The sequence below is a fragment of the Desmodus rotundus genome, chromosome 1, assembly GCF_022682495.2.
Source record: "Desmodus rotundus isolate HL8 chromosome 1, HLdesRot8A.1, whole genome shotgun sequence".
Taxonomy (NCBI): Eukaryota; Metazoa; Chordata; class Mammalia; order Chiroptera; family Phyllostomidae; genus Desmodus; species Desmodus rotundus.
In genome coordinates, this window is record NC_071387.1 from 169,556,524 (window position 1) to 169,574,594 (window position 18,071).

Here is an 18,071-nt window from a genome sequence, read left to right on the forward strand (position 1 = left end):
AAGGTAAAGCAAGCACCCGAGACTTCCCAACCATTAAAGACATCTACAGATTTTCTTTTCTTATGTCTTTCAACTCAGCAAAACTATAATCTTGAGATTTATCAACGAAGTTTGCTCTCTTTTCTAGGTGATCCAGAACTGATTGATTCTGGTGGTCAAAGTCTAAAGCTTTGGTGTGTGTGTTTGTAGTTGGGGATGGTGTTGGTTATTTATTTCTTCTTTCTAAATTTATGCAGGTTAACATGGCTTTGTCTGCCATGTTAATAGTACTTGTAAAAGAGGGAAAATGTGACTTTCTCCATGAGTTGATAATTAAACAAGTTCCTAGATCCACTGCCTTCACGTGACAAACCCTTTAGCATGCATTCTGTTTATCTGAGTAGGTGGGAGCCAGCAGGGAAGGAAGCTTAAGGGCAAAATAATTAGAAAAAAACAAAATTATTAAGTCCTGGCCAGGTAGTTCAGTTGGTTGGAGCATCGTCCTGATACACCACGGTTGATAATTCGATCCCGAGTCAGGGCACATACAAGAAGTAACCAATGAATGCATAAATAAGTGGAATAATAAATCGGTGTCTCTCTGTCTCTGTCTCTGTCTCTCTCCCCTTCCTCTTACTCTCTAAAAACAATACATTAGTTTTAAAAAAACACATTAAAGCAGGCTTCTTCCCATAATTTTTTTTTTAGTTATTGATATTGTAAATCTTTACCTTGGAAGTTTTCCACCTTCCCTCTTCCTACATCCTTTGAAATGCTAAGGAGTAACATACTTAATATGACATAAAAGATGAAAAAAAAATGCTTAGTATTAAAGCATATATAAATTTAAAAGCTAGGGAATATGTATACTCTGAATAATCTTGGAACCTACCTTTTTCTTTCAAACCTACTTTTAGACACAAGTCCTACTGGGAAAAACATGCACAACCCAGAACAGGTAACCAGCTGTATACTTTCCTCAGTATCCACCTCGGTTTCCCAGGGCTGGAAGTCCCCCCATTTGTAGCTTTTGGATTGCTTCTTTTTTATTCGTTTGTTTTATTCTCTCTCACACACCCTCACATGACTTTGCTGCTCCTATCTTGCCCCAAGTCTCAATATAGTTATTATATACTTTCTTCCATGCCTGTTAGTTTGCAACCTCCATGAGAGCATGGTCTTGGTATTCCCAGGGCAACTGGCCCAGTACTGTGTTTACATGGCAGGTGTTCAAGGTAATTACTAAACTAAAAACAGTTACAAGAATCCTGTCTTCTGATGATACCAGTTTCAATGAGGGAGAAACAATGCATGATCAACATCACTGCCTTGACTGCCAGAATGATGTCCATTATATACATGGTTTTTAGAACTGTCACCACTATTGGGGGGAGTAACTAAGCCTTGCTAATCAGAGAACTTCATCTTCCTGACCTTGGAGATGACAATGACCCAAAAGAACCAATCAGAATCTTTTCAACAGATTTGAAAGGCAAGCTTTGGGAAAGGGAAATTCCATTTTCTGAATCCTGGGCTGGAAGATCAATGCAGCTTGAGGAATGTGGATGGCCCAGCCTGTTATAGCTGAGAATAAAGACAACATAGCAACAACAGCCCTGATGTCTTCTGAGTCCCTGGATCATACCACACCTGATGTAGACCCGTTCCTGGGCCTCATGTGAAACAGCAAATTCCTACAACTCACACAAAAAGCCCTCACAGATCACCCCACCAGCCTATTTGCTACTACCAAACAGTGGTCTGCCTTTTCTGTCACTCTAGGGTGTCATCCTGCCTTGAATGCTATTTGTAGTATCAACACTCAAGTTCCATGACTTACTAAGGTTAATTCACCTCAAGTGTGGACAGTATAGTAGGCAGTGGACCTCACAGGGCTCTCCCAAATTCACTTAGAAAGGGTGAAGCAGCAATCATCTTCAGCTGAATTCTCCTGTCATCTAGTCCACGGTTAATTCTAACAGCACTGAAATTCTAAGGTACAGAGCATTATGATGAGAAAGAGGAACCAAATATGAGAGTAATTACTATATAATTCCATTTAATAACAGGCCCTGGCCAGGTAGCTCGGTTGGTTAGAGCATCACCCCAATCACCAAGGTTGTGGGTTTCATCCCCAGTGAAGGCAAAAACAAGAATCAATCAATGAATGATAAATAAGTAGAACAACAAATCTATGTTTTTTTTTCTCTCTCTCTCCCTTCCTCTCTCCCAAATCATTAAATAAAAATTAATAAAAAAAAAGAACTCCAATAACAAGCTAAACTAACAGATGGTGATAAGCACCAAAAGAGTGGTGGGGGCTGGGGTATTGATGACAAAAGGACCCAAGAGGACCTTCCGGAGTGCAGTTTGACCACGTCGAATGAAATCAAATACATCAGTTCCTTTAGCCCAGCAATTCTACTTTTAACATTCTTCCTCCAGATAGATTCACTTAGGTGTTAAGTGATAAGTGTGCAAGTTTATTCCCTGCAGCAGTCTGTAATCACAAAACAATGGGGAAATACCGTGCCTCATATGCGATTAATAAAATAAATTACTGATGGAATATTATGCAGCTGTGAAACAAGCCAGTAAACTCTTTGTATACCAATATGAACAACTCAAGATATATTGCTAACAAGGCATTTAATATGCTAGTATTTTTTAGCCCTGGCTAGTGTGGCTCAGTGGATTGAGTGCCAGCCTGCAAACCAAATATAGCTGATTCGGATCCCAGTCAGGGCACATGCCTGGGTTTCGGGCCAGGTCCCCAGCTTGGGGCACACAAGAAGCAACCAATTGATGTACCTCTGATACATCCATGTTTCTCTTCCTCTCTTTCTTCCCCTTCCCTTCTCTCTAAAAATAAATAAAACCTTTTAAAAAATATAATATGCTAGTATTTTTAAAGAAAAAACAACCAGCCTTGGCTGATGTAGCTCAGTGGATTGAGCAAGGGCTGCGAACCAAAGGGTCACTGGTAGGATTCCCAGTCAAGACACATACCTGGGTTGCAGGCCGGGCCCCCACTAGGGGGCCACATGAGAGGAAACCACACATTGATGTTTCTCTCCCTCTCTTTTTCCCTCTTTTCCCCTCTCTCTATAAATTAAAAAAAAAAAAGAAAAGAAAAGAAAGAAAACAAAGGAAATCTTTCCTTTAAAAAAAAAGAAAAAATAAACAATATTCATATTTGGCTAGCATATTGTATTTAAAAATAACTGCTGGAAGGATATAAAAGAAACTGGTAATACTTGCTGTCTCTAGACAGAAGACCTAGGGATCTGTTTTTTCCCTTTAAATTTTACATTATGAATGTATTGGCTTACTCAAGAATAAGATTTTTAAATTGTTCCAAATGAATGTGTAAATACTCAGTTTTTAGACTCATTCTATCAGAAGGTGCTACTTACGGTGAACCTATCTTGGTTTTCATGAAAAGGGACAGCATGTGAGAATGAGAATGCTGTGTGACCATGCAGGCCTTACAGTTAATTTAGGGGCACAGCTGGTCACATGTATTATAGACACTTGTTTTGTATGTGTGAAAGTCCCGTAAATCATAGCTTAAAGCTTTCACAAGGATTGCACTGCTACTATGTCCCTTTGCCCTTGTTAGCCTCAAGTGCTTTGGTTTTTGTTAAAATCCAAAGAGAAGAAGGAGAACAGAGAAAATGCTCTTCCTCCAAATCATTCACAACTGAAATGAACAGCGAGGTTGGTTCTGCAGGGCAAAGCAAAATATTTGGAGGGTAAGGCAGACTGCCAGTGTGTTTCCAAATTCCACTGCAGGATAATAATCAATCTATTGTCTTCAAAGTGACTCCACAATTAACTCAGCTGCTGGCATCACTTACGGGGTTTCAGCCACCCAAACTGTGCACTCAGAGTGGACCTCTATGTAACTCAGCCCACTAAATAAGGGTGTGGGGTTGGAATAAAACTTTAAAAAACAGAAAGTTTTCCAGCAGATACACCTTTAACTAAGAACAATCAAACTAGCTAAAGGGAAGGTTTCTTTCTTCAGTCTATAAAAGAATTTGCAGTTCTAGAATTATATATAGCAATAGTAATCATCCTTAGGCAAAAATTACACCCAAGTCCTTAACAACACTTCCAGCATCCCTCCCTCACCAGTCATTAAGCTGAATCAGAATTAGTCTTTAGGGAAAACTGAAACCACAAGGGGGACACCATTTCAGTAACTATAATGGCACCTACTCCAGGCCAGAAACTCACTGTGAGGTTTCGTTTTGGTTTTTTAATCCTCAAAGACATGTTTGTTTTTTTTAAAAAGATTTTGTTTTTTTAGAGAGAGGGCAAGGGAAGGAGAAAGAGAGTAAGAGTTGCCTCTCACTAAGAGTTGCCGCAACCCAGGCATGTGCCCTGACTGGGAATTGAACCTGCAAACCTTTGGTTTGCAGTTCAGCGTTCAATCTACTGAGCCACACCAGCCAGGGCAAGGATATGTTTATTGATTTCAGAGAGAGGGGAAGGGGCGGGGAGAGAGAAGAAAAGAGAGAGAGAGAAAGAGAGAGGAACACTGATGTGAGAGACAAACATCGATTTGCTGCCTCCCATATGTGCTCTGACCAGGGATCAAAGCCACAACCTAGGTAAGTACCCGAGCAGGATTCGAACTCACAGCCTTTCAGTGTACAAGACGACATTCCAACCAACTGAACCACAAGGCCAGGGCACTATGAGGTTTTTTACACTATATATAAAACAAAACCTACTGGCTTCATCAGCAACATGGAAGCTCTAGCACAGCAAAGGAGATCTCAGAATTCATGAATTTAAATGAAGCCTTATAGTTTAATAAAAATATATGTGGCCCTGGCTGGTGTGGCTCAGTGGATTGAACACCAGCCTGTGAACCAAAGGGTTGACAATTTGATTCCCTGTCTAAGGCACATGCCTGGGTTGCAGGCTAGGTCCCCAATGGGGGGCGTGTGATAGAGGCAACCACACATTGATGTTTTTCTCCCTCTCCTTCTCCCTCCCTTCCCCTCTTTCTAAAAATAAATAAAATCTTAAAAACAAAATGTATGTGGACAGGGTTGATCAACGAGCAATCTCTTCTTTCTATTGAGGAAAGAGTGAAGACAGGGAAAAATATAAAATAGAGTCATTTTAACCAAGCTGCTAAATTATTTAACATTAGGAAGGTTGAGGTATGAATAAATTATTCTTTTTCTTATCTTAATTTGCTTGGGATACTCAACTTTTGAACTTTTCAGGCCTGAGCCAATACCTAGGTAATGCCCAGACATCCATCAAACTTGCAAATAGCCCTGTGACTACCTCCTAAAGGATGTAGGACAAGACCAGACCTCCTAGTGCCCATCTTCCTGACCACCTGGCACCTGTCATCCAGACTGCCTGACATCCAACTGATACGTGTCCTGGACCAGTGCAAGGGCTAAGAACACAGGATTGATTATTCTCAAGGCTGTGACTTACACTAAAAGAACTCTTAACTTTTCTTTCTTTTTTGAAACACTTCTAGGTTTTTACCTAGCTATGTTACCAATCTGCAAACTCTAATATTCTTGAGTAAATTTTTATCATTTATTCTAGCCAGAGCCTCCTGACTGTGTTTATTCAATACTCTTAATGAGATCTAATAATTATAGGCAAAAGGAGAGACTGAGAAACGCCCTTTAGCTCTGCCATCCATCAGTAATGTCCTTTTACTTACACCTACATTGAAAACCTGAAGTAGGAAAGAGAACCACATTCCTAGAGTGAAAGAACCTAACCTACCGTCTATCTATTAAATCAACAGAAAAGCACTTCCAGCTTGGAAGGGGAAGAGAACCCTACCGCAGAGTCCCACTCTCCTTATCTTCCAAATAACCCTAGGCAGCATTCACCTACAATACTAAGATAGGTCTCCAGCCTTCATGCAAACTGTTGGATTTTTTTTTTTTTAAGACAAATGGCACAAAACAGCTAATACTGTTTGTAAATGTGCAAATACTCAGTTTTTAGACTCATTCTATCAGAAGATGCTACTCACAGTGTTGATTTATAGGAGGACTCTGGAAACACCCGCTTGTCATTCACTCTACCATTGGAGGAGTAGGCCACGGGACTGTACACTCCATCCACATAGTCCGAAGGGGGAGGAGGCATGTCTTGTGTGCCTGCAGACACATTTTTAACCTAAAGAAACAGCCCCAAGAGACACAGGTATTATTTAGCCTATAATTTAAAGGGGGAAGAAAGGGAGAAAAATACACATAAAATGATCTAGTATTTATTGGGCTCATTAAATACTACTAACCTGTAATGACTGCTTGTTATTATTAGTGGTAACTGCCAAATCAGTATCTTTATAAACACAAGTCCAGAATGAATTACAAAGAAGGAAAAAAAAAAAAATCCCAATTACCTCTCATCCTGATGGGATTAGGTGGAAGAATTACCCACCTAAGTGCTCCTCCCCCATATTAGGAAAACTAATCTCATTTATCTAGGCTAGATCTGTGTTAGGGTGAGAATTTTCATTTCTAACAAGTTCTAGGGTAATGTTTATGTTGCTGTCTGAGGACCACACTTGGAACACCTCTTAGCTAGGACAAAAGAAATTGGCTCTTCTTAATCTGTTCACCGTAAATATGGACCATTAAAACCACAGAAGGAATTAAACTCAAACTGATTTCTGCTATAGTTCTTTAATGAGATTTGTGTATTCTCCCTTAACATACATTCTCAATGGCTCTGTTATTAACAGCCTATACAGTACAGTCCCAACATTGTTGCCAGCCCTCTCTGCTTTCCAGTGAGTCTGTCCTAAAAATGAGTATATATCAGAGACTATGCTTTGTTAACATGAAAGGTTTCCCACAGAAACTTTGGAAGAAAAGTTTAAATTAAATAAGCATAGCTGATTAGATTTCCAAGATTGTTAGAGTTCATGAAGTAGATCCAACATTCTTTAAATTTCACCTAAAAATTTGTTCTGGCTGGTGTGGATCAGTGAATTGAGTACCAGCCTGCAAACCAAAGGGTCGCCAGTTTGATTCCCAATTAGGACACACGCCTGGGTTTTGGGTCAGGTCCCCAGTAGGGAGCGTGTGAGAAGCAACCACATGTTGATGCTTCTCTTTTTCTCCCTCTCTTCCCCTTTCTCTAAAAATAAATACATAAATAAATAAATAAATAAAATTTCACCTAAAAATCTTTATATATTACTCTGTAACTGACAGTAAAAAAAAAGAGCTACACCCATAAAAGTCATTAAACTGTTTCAAGGTAAAGGAATAAAATAGGGAGGTAAAGGGAAAAAAAATAAAAGTAATTCTAATAAGTTATTTCTGTGAAAAAAGAGCAACTTTTCAAAAACAGGGAGGGTTGGGACTACTTTAGCTTGGTGATGAGAACAATGGCATCAGATTACCTGGGTTTACTCCAGATCTGCCAACTACAAATTCTAGAAAGCTTCAGTCTGCTCATCTGCAAGAAATGGGGGAGCTACCTGCTTCACCAAGTTGTTCTGACAATTTAATGACATGATAAGGTATCATATTCAGCACAATGCCTTTATGTGAAAACTAAAATGCTGGATTCTGGAATTGAAGGCATTAGAGCTAAACAAAGAATTTTTATAAGTATTTGAATGTGACAGCAGACTTTTAATTGGATTATTTTGCAACTGTGAATACTTGCAATTAGGTTCGGTATCAATACAGTGTATTTCCTTGCAACACACACACTTTATATCTTGTTTCCTGTTAGGTATAGCATTATAACATGACCTGCTCCTTTTCCTATTGCTACAGTATCACATGTTGAATTATTTATTTACCCACCCCTCTAAGGACATGGAGGTCTTCTTGATTGTTTAATATTCCCGTGAGTCACAAAGGAATGGAATCATTTCCTCTTGAAAGCGGAGTTTGGCAGCAACTGGGAAACCAGTGGGTGGGTTACCAGGGAGTGTGCTTAGATCCCACCACAGGGGGTGGGGTGAGGACTACTCTTGGCTCCCCCAGTGAATTCCTTCATGCCATCACCAAGCTTCACAGACAAAAAGCTCTGCCAAGCCAAAGGCCTATTGCTATTTTGGAGACTTCATCAGAGCTCAAAAAGACTTCCTTTTCTTTAAACCTCATTTAACATCTTGCCCTTGCTGGTGTGCCTCAGTGGGCTGAGTGACAACCTGCAAACCAAAGGGTAACTACTTCGATTCCCAGTCAGGGCACATGTCTGGGTTGTGGGCCAGGTCCCCAGTAGGGGGCACATGAGAGGCAACCACACATTGATGTTTCTCTCTCTTCCTTCCCTTCCCCTCTCTCTAAAAATAAATAAAATATTTAGGAGGGAAACCAAGATGGAGGCATAGGTAGACACACTGCATCTCCTTGCACAACCATAAGAAGGACGACAACAATTTTAAAACAAAAACAACCAGAACTGACAGAAACTGGAACCGCACAGAAGTCCCACAACCAAGGAGATAAAGAAGAAACATTCACCCAGACCGGTAGGAGGGGCGGAGACAGGCAGCCAGGGCAGAGACATGGCGGAGCGAATGGGGCAGGCAGTACAACCGCTAGCAGACCCCACGGCCCCACATCCGCGCGTAGATAAACCAGGAGGGCGGGACCCACAGACCGGTGGATTGTGAAACGAAGGGGGTAGGCAGTGCAACAGCTAGCACACCCCCTGGCCCCACATTCGCTCATAGATAAACTGGGAGGAATGGCAGGGGAGTGAAACAGACCATGCAACCCAGGGCTCCAGTGCGAGGAAATAAAGCCTCAAACCTCTGATTGAAAACATCCGTGGGGGTTGAGAAGCCAGCAGGAGAAACTCCCAGACTCACAGGAGAGGTTGTTGGAGAGACCCGCAGGGGCCTAGAGCGTGCACAAGCCCACCCACTTGGGAATCAGCACCAGAGGGGCCAAATTTGATTGTGGGTAGCGGAGGGAGTGACTGAAATCCGGCAGAGAGTGAAGCAGGCGCCATTGCTCCCTCTCGGCCCCTCCCCCACGTACAGCGTCACAGCGAAGCGACCAACGATACCAGGCCCTGGGGAACACCTAAGGCTCTGCCCCTTTACATAACAGGCGCGCCGAGACAAACAAACAAAAAAAAGGCCCAAATGAAAGAACAGATCAAAGCTCCAGAAATAATTCAACTAAGCAGCAAACAGATAGCCAACCTATCAGATGCACAGTTCAAAACACTGGTAATTAGGATGCTTACAGAATTGGTTGAATTTGGTCGCAAACTAGATGAAAAAACGAAGGCTATGCTAAGAGAAACAAAAGAAAATGTACAGAGAACCAATAGTGATGCAAAGGAAACGGGGACTCAAATCAACGGTGTGGACCATAAGGAAGGAAGAAACATCCAACCAGAAAAGAATGAAGAAACAAGAATTCAAACAAATGAGGAGAGGCTTAGGAACCTCCAGGACATCTGGAAACGTTCCAACATCCGAATTATAGGGGTGCCAGGAGAAGAGGAAGAACAAAAAATTGAAAACTTATTTGAACAAATAATGAAGGAGAACTTCCCTAATCTGGCAAAGGAAATAGACTTCCAGGAAGTCCAGGAAGCCCGGAGAGTCCCAAAGAAGCTGGACCCAAGGAGGAACACACCAAGGCACATCATAATTACATTGCCTAAGATGAAACAGAAGGAGTGAATCTTAGAAGCAGCAAGAGAAAAAAAGACAGTTACCTACAAAGGAGTTCCCATAAGACTGTCAGCTGATTTCTCAAAAGAAACCTTACAGGCAAGAAGGGGCTGGAAAGAAGTATGCCAAGTCATGAAAGGCAAGGGCCTACATCCAAGATTGCTCTATCCAGCAAAGCTATCATTTAGAATGGAAGGGCAGATAAAGTGCTTCTCAGATAAGGTCAAGTTAAAGGAGTTCATCATCACCAAGCCCTTATTATATGAAATGTTAAAGAGACTTATCTAAGAAAAAGAAGATAAAAAATATGAACAGTAAAAATGACAGCAAACTCACAGTTATTAACAACCACACCTAAAACAAAAAACAAAAGCAAACTAAGCAAACAACTAGAACAGGAACGGAACCACAGAAATGGAGCTCACATGGAGGGTTATCAACAGGGGAGTGGGAGGGGGAGAGAGGGGGAAAAGGTACAGAGCATTAGTAGCATAAATGGTAGGTGGAAAATAGACAGGGGGAGGGTAAGAATAGTGTAGGAAATGTAGAAGCCAAAGAACTTATAAGTATGACCCATGGACATGAACTATAGGGAGGAATGTGGGAGGGAGGGGGTGTGTGGGGTGGAGTGGAGTGGGGGGGGAAATGGGACAATTGTAATAACATAATCAATAAATATATTAAAAGTAAAATGAAATAAAATCTTTAAAATAAAAAACACATTTAATATCTCTCCAGGCTCTTTCCCTTTAACAACTTTAGCAGATGCTCAACACTGATAGATTTCTTACTGACTCACAAACAAGAAAGCAAAACCAAGGTGCATGGGTATCCTTTTAGACTTCTTACTGCCTGGGATGGAATGTCCTTCCTCTTTCCTTTGCCAGATAATCCTTAATTGGGCTTCAAGTCTTGGCTCACTACCAAGGATTAGTAATGCCACTATCTTCTGGAGGCCTTCCACATGTGTCCCTGCTGGGTGAGGTACCTATCTGTCATCCTATCTCCCCAAGCACCTGTGGACACAATCCTCCCACCCACCACAGCACTTCTGCACTGTGGAACAATTGTTTACACACAGTGTAATGGCTTGCTCCCATATCTCTAACCTCAGTAGGCAGTCACCTGTTCTAAAAGCCATCTCTGTCTGCCTACTTATAATGTGCCAAATGCTGAACTGATACATCATCTAGAAGGCACAACCTAACACGTAAATACTATGATTCCCTTTTCAGAAATGAGGAAACTGTGGCTCAGAGAGCTTGCCAACTTTCCCAAAGACCTATACCTAGTAAATAGTAATGTGGGATTTAAATACAGGCCTCACTGGGAAACCTCTGCTACAATCCACTACCTCTCTCTGAGCAGCCCCCTGCCTTCTCTTTGGGTCTCCAAAGCCCTGCATAGTCCCTGGCACACATTAGGAACGCAGAGTTTGCTACACAAAGGTTACCTCACTTACTGCCGCTCCACACTCTATGTATCCAAAAATCTTATTACGTGAGCAGCTGTGAGCAACCTTTATCTCTGAATCGGCAGGACTGGACTAACTTGTCCACTAGCTTCACCCTCCAGCAGGTCTTTGGTTGCTTAAACCTTTTTTATACATCTGCACAAAAAATTCCAAAGTACTGTTTGCTTTGGCAGAACATATCTAAAGGTGGAACAATACAAAGAAAATTAATTATTAGCACGGGCTCAGCAAAAGGATGACATGCACATTTGTGATAGGTTCACATTTTTAAAATACCCGAGACGTGGCAAACACACAATGCAATATACAGATAATGTATTATAGAGCTATATACTTAAAACCTATAAAATTTTATTAACTAATGTCTCCCCAATAATTTTTTAAATTTTTACTTCTATTGATTTTAGAGAGAGAGGAAGAGAGAAAGAGAAACACTGACTTGCTGTTCCACTTAGCTGCGCATTCATTGGCTGATTCTTGCATGTGCCCTGACTGGGGACGGACCTGCAACCTCGTGTATGGGGACGACGCTCTAAGTGCCTGGGCCCCCCCCAGGCCAGGGATCAGCCCAGCAATTTTAGTTTTAAAGAAATCCCCAGACAGATTCAAAAAAGAATAAGCAGACTGTGTCCTTAAAAGGAGCATAAGATTCTAGAGGCAGAAGCAAAACATATTTGTAAAACAAGGAGTAAGGTCTGTTTTTTTCCCTTTTATGCTTCACTTTTTATGAAAAAAAGCTAAAATATTACTTTTTCTCATGGTAGCAATGCAAAGTGAGGATAAACCTGCTTCTCTGAAAGGACAGGAGAAGGAAGGGGGAAGCCCCAGTAGGGAGTGACCACGTATTAGTAATTTATACAGCGAGCCCTCAAACTGTGCATCCTAGGATTTCTGAGCTTCACTCTCGTTACTGATGGACTCCCCACTCAGCCAACACACAAGGCTTGATGATGGAGTTCAAGTTCTTTAAAACACATACACATACTAACAAAATCTCCACCACTATAATCACTGTAATAAATGAAATTTGTTTAAAAGATGTAGAACCTGAGAAAAACTAGGCTTAATTCTAAACAGCAAATGGTGAGCAATTTTCCTCAACTATCTTGGGAACAGCTCTGAAAAATTAGGGACAGAAGTAAAAACATGAATTACGGAAGATTTGTCTTCTACCAAGTACTGAGGGGAAAGAAAAGTTGGAGAGTCAACATTCCAGAAACCAAAGGCTGGAATTGTTGCTCCAAAGCAGAGAGGAGCCTGGGAGGCGGATCCAGTGCTCCTGACTCCAGGGCCTTCCAGTGGGGAGGAGACCCAAGTGAAGGGGGGAGCAAGCTGTGGGCAGCGGAAATCCACCCAGCAGGGCCCCCCAGCTCCCCTCATCTGGGATCTGCCGGAGAAGTCCCTGGTCCTCCGGGCACCCTCCCCCTACAGACAGACTATAAAAGGGAAACAAGACATACACCTCAAGCAACCCAAAACTGACTCAGACTTACTCTTGAGACTGAATTCAAAAAGGACAAGCACTTACACAGACCTTGTTTAATTCAAAGAATATGAATAATTAATTTAGGGCAAGACACAGGAAAAGTTTTACTAAGATTCATATTTCAATCCCGGAAAGAACAAGAGTGTTTCTGAAATGTCAAAATGAACTAAATTCAAATGAAATAATTTCAAAAGCTCTTCACAAGAAGTATTTAGGAGAACAATATTTTATTCAAAATTTAATTATACTCATTAGAAGTGTTCCGATTATGTCACTTATGAAAGAAAGCTTTGTGACAACCTAACACTCCTTCATGAAAACACCCTAAATCCCTGTGGGGCGCCTGAAGGACATGGCTCCCTCCAGCTCCTCTCCAAACCCCTGCCATCTCGGCGTCTCCTCACCTGGGACCCAGATGGACAGAGAGAATAAAAAGCAGAGTGATTTAGGGCCCTTTGAAAGAAAGTCTGTCCCCCAAAACAAAGTCTGGGGAAAACACTTCTCTCCGTGCAAAACAACTTCATGTCATTGGGAATCAGCACAAGCAAATAGGAGCGACAGCAGCCATTCCCCATCTCCTCATCCTGTCTTTATTCCCACTCGCTCCTGGGAGAAAGAGTCAGTCTCCCCTGCATCCAACTGGTGAAACAATTTGACAAAAGTCGCGGCCTCTAAGAGTGAAATAGACAGTTCATCTGTGGAGTATTTATGGCCATGTGAATTCCTCGCCATTGCCCGAGTAGATACAATTATTTCCATTTTCAGATGAGGAAATTGAGCCTCTGTGTTTAAATTAATTTGCTCAAGGTCACACAGAAAGCAGTGTGGTAGAGAAGGGGGATTTGAATGCTGGCCCACCTGGCTCCAAAGGCCAGCTCTTTTTCTCTTGGCAAACTGTCACCTAGTAATTTAAATGTGGCTTGAGGTACCCACGTTGTTTGGGTACTGACTAGTCCCTGTAACATTGCCTGAACTCCTCACCTCACCTTGACGAGACGTGAGGTGAATCCATTTTGCAGAGTTTTATTTGCCTGTTAGACTAATGTTGCAAAAACAGCTTCTGACACGAAATTACTATGCATGCTGCTTTAGTCACCAGGTGCCTTTCCGTCTGAGTGCAGAAACACCACCCTCAAAGGGAAACAGAAGGACTTTTCCTGCTTGGTAATTACAGTGGAGAAAGACAACAGACAAACCTTAATCTCAAAGTACCATCTCCAGTTTTACCACCTGCATCCACTTTCAGACCAGTAAGTGGTCCAACTCGTTTTTCCTGTTTTATGATATTAAATCCACAAGATGCTCCCCCAGCAAGAGCCTCAAAATTGCCCCTGGAAAGTTCCCTCAAACCTTTCTCCACCCTTGGCCTCTTGAAAGCAGATGTTCCCCAAATGTACTAACCCCACAAATGAAGAGATCATGCATGGACCAGGTATGAGCGAGTCTGAATAATTTCCTGTTGATCAAATGGCACTGAAGATTTAGCAAACACAATGCCTCCAACTGAAACGCATGTGGCCTGTCATGAACCAACAAAAATGAATTCTGAAACTCCCTGGGAGCCAATGAATTGTTAACAGAGCTTTGGGAGAAGGTGAGCTGCAGAAACCTTATAGCCAGTGAGTGACACCATTCAAGGACTCCTTGCTCTAGAAACGAAAATCCTGGTACAGACTGTATTTTAATACCCGTGCACCTTACACCAGCGCTCCCCAACAGGAATGCCACAAGGCACAGAACACCTCAGTCCTCAGAGCCTGTGGCCATTGGTCAGTCACCACCTGAGGTTCCAAATCCCCTTCGGTTTACTCCAGTACTCGCTACAACGTTGTTATTTACTAAGTGTGCCATGATGCAGAAAAGGCCCTATGCATACCTTAACTCAAACTGGGCCTGCAGGACAGTGGTTCTCAAAGTGTGGTCCCCAGACCAGCAGCAGCAGCGTTACTTGGGAACTCATGAGAAATGCAGATTCTCAGCGACCACCCCCCCCCCCCCCGCCCCCCGCCAGAGCTACTGAATGAGAAACCCTGGGGGTGGGGCCTAGCAAGCTGTTTCAAGCAATCCTCCAAACCATTCTGATGCTTACTGAGGTTTCAGAACCACTGACCAAGGCAGACAACTGCCCTGTTTGGACCATTATAACCATCAGCTACCGTTAACATAATATTAATTCTATGTAGTGCTGGAAATCTAGGAACTCCTGCTTTCAGAGAGCCACAAAGATACCATCAGCTTCAGCACATATTCTGCCTCCACTACAAACCAGCTCTCTAAACCAGCTCTCCAGGATGCCCGGCCTGTCCGCCCGCCCTTTTTCATCACAGGGGTGCCGGGACAGACAGGGCCTCTGTTCTCCATGCTGGTGGTTCCAAAGCCAGTCGTCAGAAAAGGCACTTCCTCTTCCGTTCCATTTTGACCCACCTGAGGCCACAGGTATTGGTAAATTCTTTCCCAGGGTTAAAGCCTGGTATACCAATTAGTCAGCAGCAGACAGGACCGCTTTTACATTGAAGAAAGCTTATACTGGGTGAAAATTAAAAAGCTATTCAAATTTCTTTAGATGTCCAGTGTTGATTGCCACCCCTGTCCTGTCCCAGTCACCTTCCCCATGCATATCTGTCTCCCCATCCTGTGTGCAAGCAGATAATATGCAGGGCCTGCCTATGCCCTTCAGAAAAAACAAAATAAACTGTTCTTATCAGAACTTGTAACAAGTTTACAAGCTTACAAATAAGAGGAAAATTAAGTTAAACTGCACCCAACATTAATTTTAGGTCCTCTTACCCAAACTCCCTTATTTAAGCTCATCACTGCAAATGCTAACAATTATTACTCTAGCTAAAATTTATTGGGCATTAATAAATTATTATTATTTATTATGTGCTGGCCTGGACTGACCTAACACCTTTAATCGTTACAGAATCAGAAATCTGTAGACGGAACTTGTATCTTCCCCATTTATACATGAGGAACCTATTAAATAAATATACTATCTTCATCCAAGTCCAAGGAAATCAAAAGCTCCCCTGGGCTGACCACAAAGGACAACCAAAGGCCCTGTCCCTTCTCTACCCCCAGCCAGCTCATCCTCACTAACTCTTACCTTGGCAAGTAAATACTGGGAGTAATGCTACATACGTGTTGTATCACAATGTCAAAGCCTTAGAAACTTATAGAAATAGAACTACCTTCGTAACACTTAGCTTTAAATATTTCCTTCTTTAAAATGGACTCTTGTTTAACAAATTTTGCTTACTACTTGGTAGCAATGGAGAAACAAGTTTATGGCACGCTCTCTCCAAACTCAGTCTATGCCTGCTTCTGCTGTCATCGTCCTGTGTCAGTAACAAGGGAAGGTGCCAATTAGGAGACGTGCAGAAAATACTCACTGAGAATCAGTCTGCTGATCTGTAGTACAGACGGGCATTTTACCCATGTATTATCATTTTAATCTGTTAGTTCTACTAAGTACAGTGGACCCTTAAGCTAATGCAAGGATGAGGAGTGCCAGACCCCACCCCCCAGTAAAAAATCCACGTATAAGTTAAGGTGACCCTCCCCATAGGAAGTTTCTCAATTGCACATGGAAAATATACTATTTTCCCCAATTCTATGGACAAAAAACCCCGAGGTCCAGAGGGAAAAAAGACACACATACACCCCCCCCAAAAAATACAAGTTATAACAGCAAATATAATATTGGTCCTGCTGATTAGTACGTCAAGTCTCAGACAAATTACTGAAGTTGTCGGCGAAACTCGGCTTCTCCTGTGAGCGGGCCCACACCGCAAGGGCTGCAGTTAGAATAATAATGTGGCTGCCCTATAACGGTTACTTAGGAAACGGTGGCTCCTACATTTCTTTGTTTTGCTGTGACTGTTTTTAGCTTTGTTACCAAATGAAGACGTGATGCCCAAACCTGAGTCGGCCTGACGCCCTACACTGAAAAGAGCACTGAACTTCCAGTCCTGACTCTGTCGCCAACAAGCCACCCACTTGTCAGCGTGTCCAACGGGAAGATCTTCCGCCTCCTTCCTGTAAGTTCGCTGGGGTACACTGGACCCCTCACCCTAAGGTCCCCCATGGCTCTGTTTCTACTTTCTTTCACCTGACCAACACCAAATCAAAATTTATTCATGGGACCTCCCAAAACTGAAGTTCTTAACTTTGAGGGACCATTTCACCAGAGCACGGTAGGTATCAATAAAAACTAATCTCAAGTACACGTTTTATAATCAGCTCTAATATTTACCATAGGTGTGGGATTTTCTAGAGGCAGATCCCAGTTTTAAGTCTTTACTTTAGAGAAAATGAATATTTATGTCCTGATATTTATATTTATGACCTGCTGAAAATGCAGGTGGGAGAAGAGAGGTTTGAACACAAAGATTAATATGCAGTACTTATATCTTCATGGGCTGAAGTCCTTCCTGTCAGCCCTGGCACCCACGGCTCTCCCGCCACTGGCATTCTCTGTATACTGGCAGGACACAGCTTTTCAGACCACAGTTTCTGCCCTTGGATGAGGCCCAGCTCAAGGAGGGGCAGACAGGGATCTGAGCACCATTACACCTTCTGGGAGGAGCCCGCAGAGTACTCAGGGGCACTGGGGTGAAACAGGCACACACCTGCTCAGAAACTCATCCTAAGCTATTCAAATTGCACTTTGAATTTAAACCTGGCCAGATGACCACAGGCATCAACAATAAGGGGACAATTACAATTACTTCATATAGAGCATATTCGTGTACAGTTAGTCCCCCCTTACCCGCAGTTTCACTTTCCACGGTTTCAGTTACCTGCAGTCAAAAGCAGTCTGAAAACATGAAATTGAAAATTACTGGACTAAACAGTTCACAAGTTTTAAATTGCATGCCGTTACGAGCAGTGTGATGAAATCTCATGCCGTTCCACTCCGTCCTACCCAGGACGTGAATCATCCCTCCGCCCAGCATCCCCTCACTTTGTCTCCTCACACTGGCACTGTGTCCTCCCACAGCATCACAAGAAGGTGCGCACAGTGCAATTCGATGTTTTGCACTGTGCAAAACACATTCACATTCACATAACTTTTATTAGAGTATACTGTTTTAATTGTTCTATTTTATTACTAGTTGTTAATCTTATTGTACCTAATTCATAAATTGAAGTTTATCTTAGGTAAGTATGCACAGGAAAAAGCAGTCGATATAAAGTTCAGTACTATCTGTGATATCAGGTATCCACTGGGGTTCTTGGAACGTATCCCCTGCAGATAAGGGGGCAACTGTAGTCCATATTGTCCACAGAGCGCCATTTCTCTAGAAACCATCTCCCTAGTCCACACAGTAGCTGCCATATGCTCTATTATCAGGAGGGCCCAGCCCCTGGGCACAGCAGCCCCTGGATGTGAGCATAGTTACAATGGAATGTTATTAGAAAAAGTGTGTAGAACCAGAATTTTATACATTGCTGATGGTTGTAATGTCCGT

The 18,071-nt window shown here is 42.3% G+C and overlaps 1 protein-coding gene and 1 non-coding gene across 7 annotated transcripts in view; one reads left to right on the forward strand and one right to left on the reverse strand.

Moving 5' to 3' along the window:
- Positions 1–18,071, reverse strand: part of OCLN (occludin) — a 49,504-nt gene that overhangs the window by 10,810 nt on the left and 20,623 nt on the right. For all 6 annotated transcript variants that reach the window (XM_053912947.2, XM_024578520.4, XM_024578519.4 and 3 more), the window contains one exon: positions 6,008–6,153. In XM_053912947.2, the coding sequence (XP_053768922.1) occupies positions 6,008–6,153 (146 nt within the window). The remainder of the gene's footprint in view (positions 1–6,007; positions 6,154–18,071) is intronic.
- Positions 11,271–11,381, forward strand: LOC112321230 (U6 spliceosomal RNA). Its single transcript, XR_002976509.1, has one exon. It is a non-coding gene; the product is annotated as a U6 spliceosomal RNA (small nuclear RNA).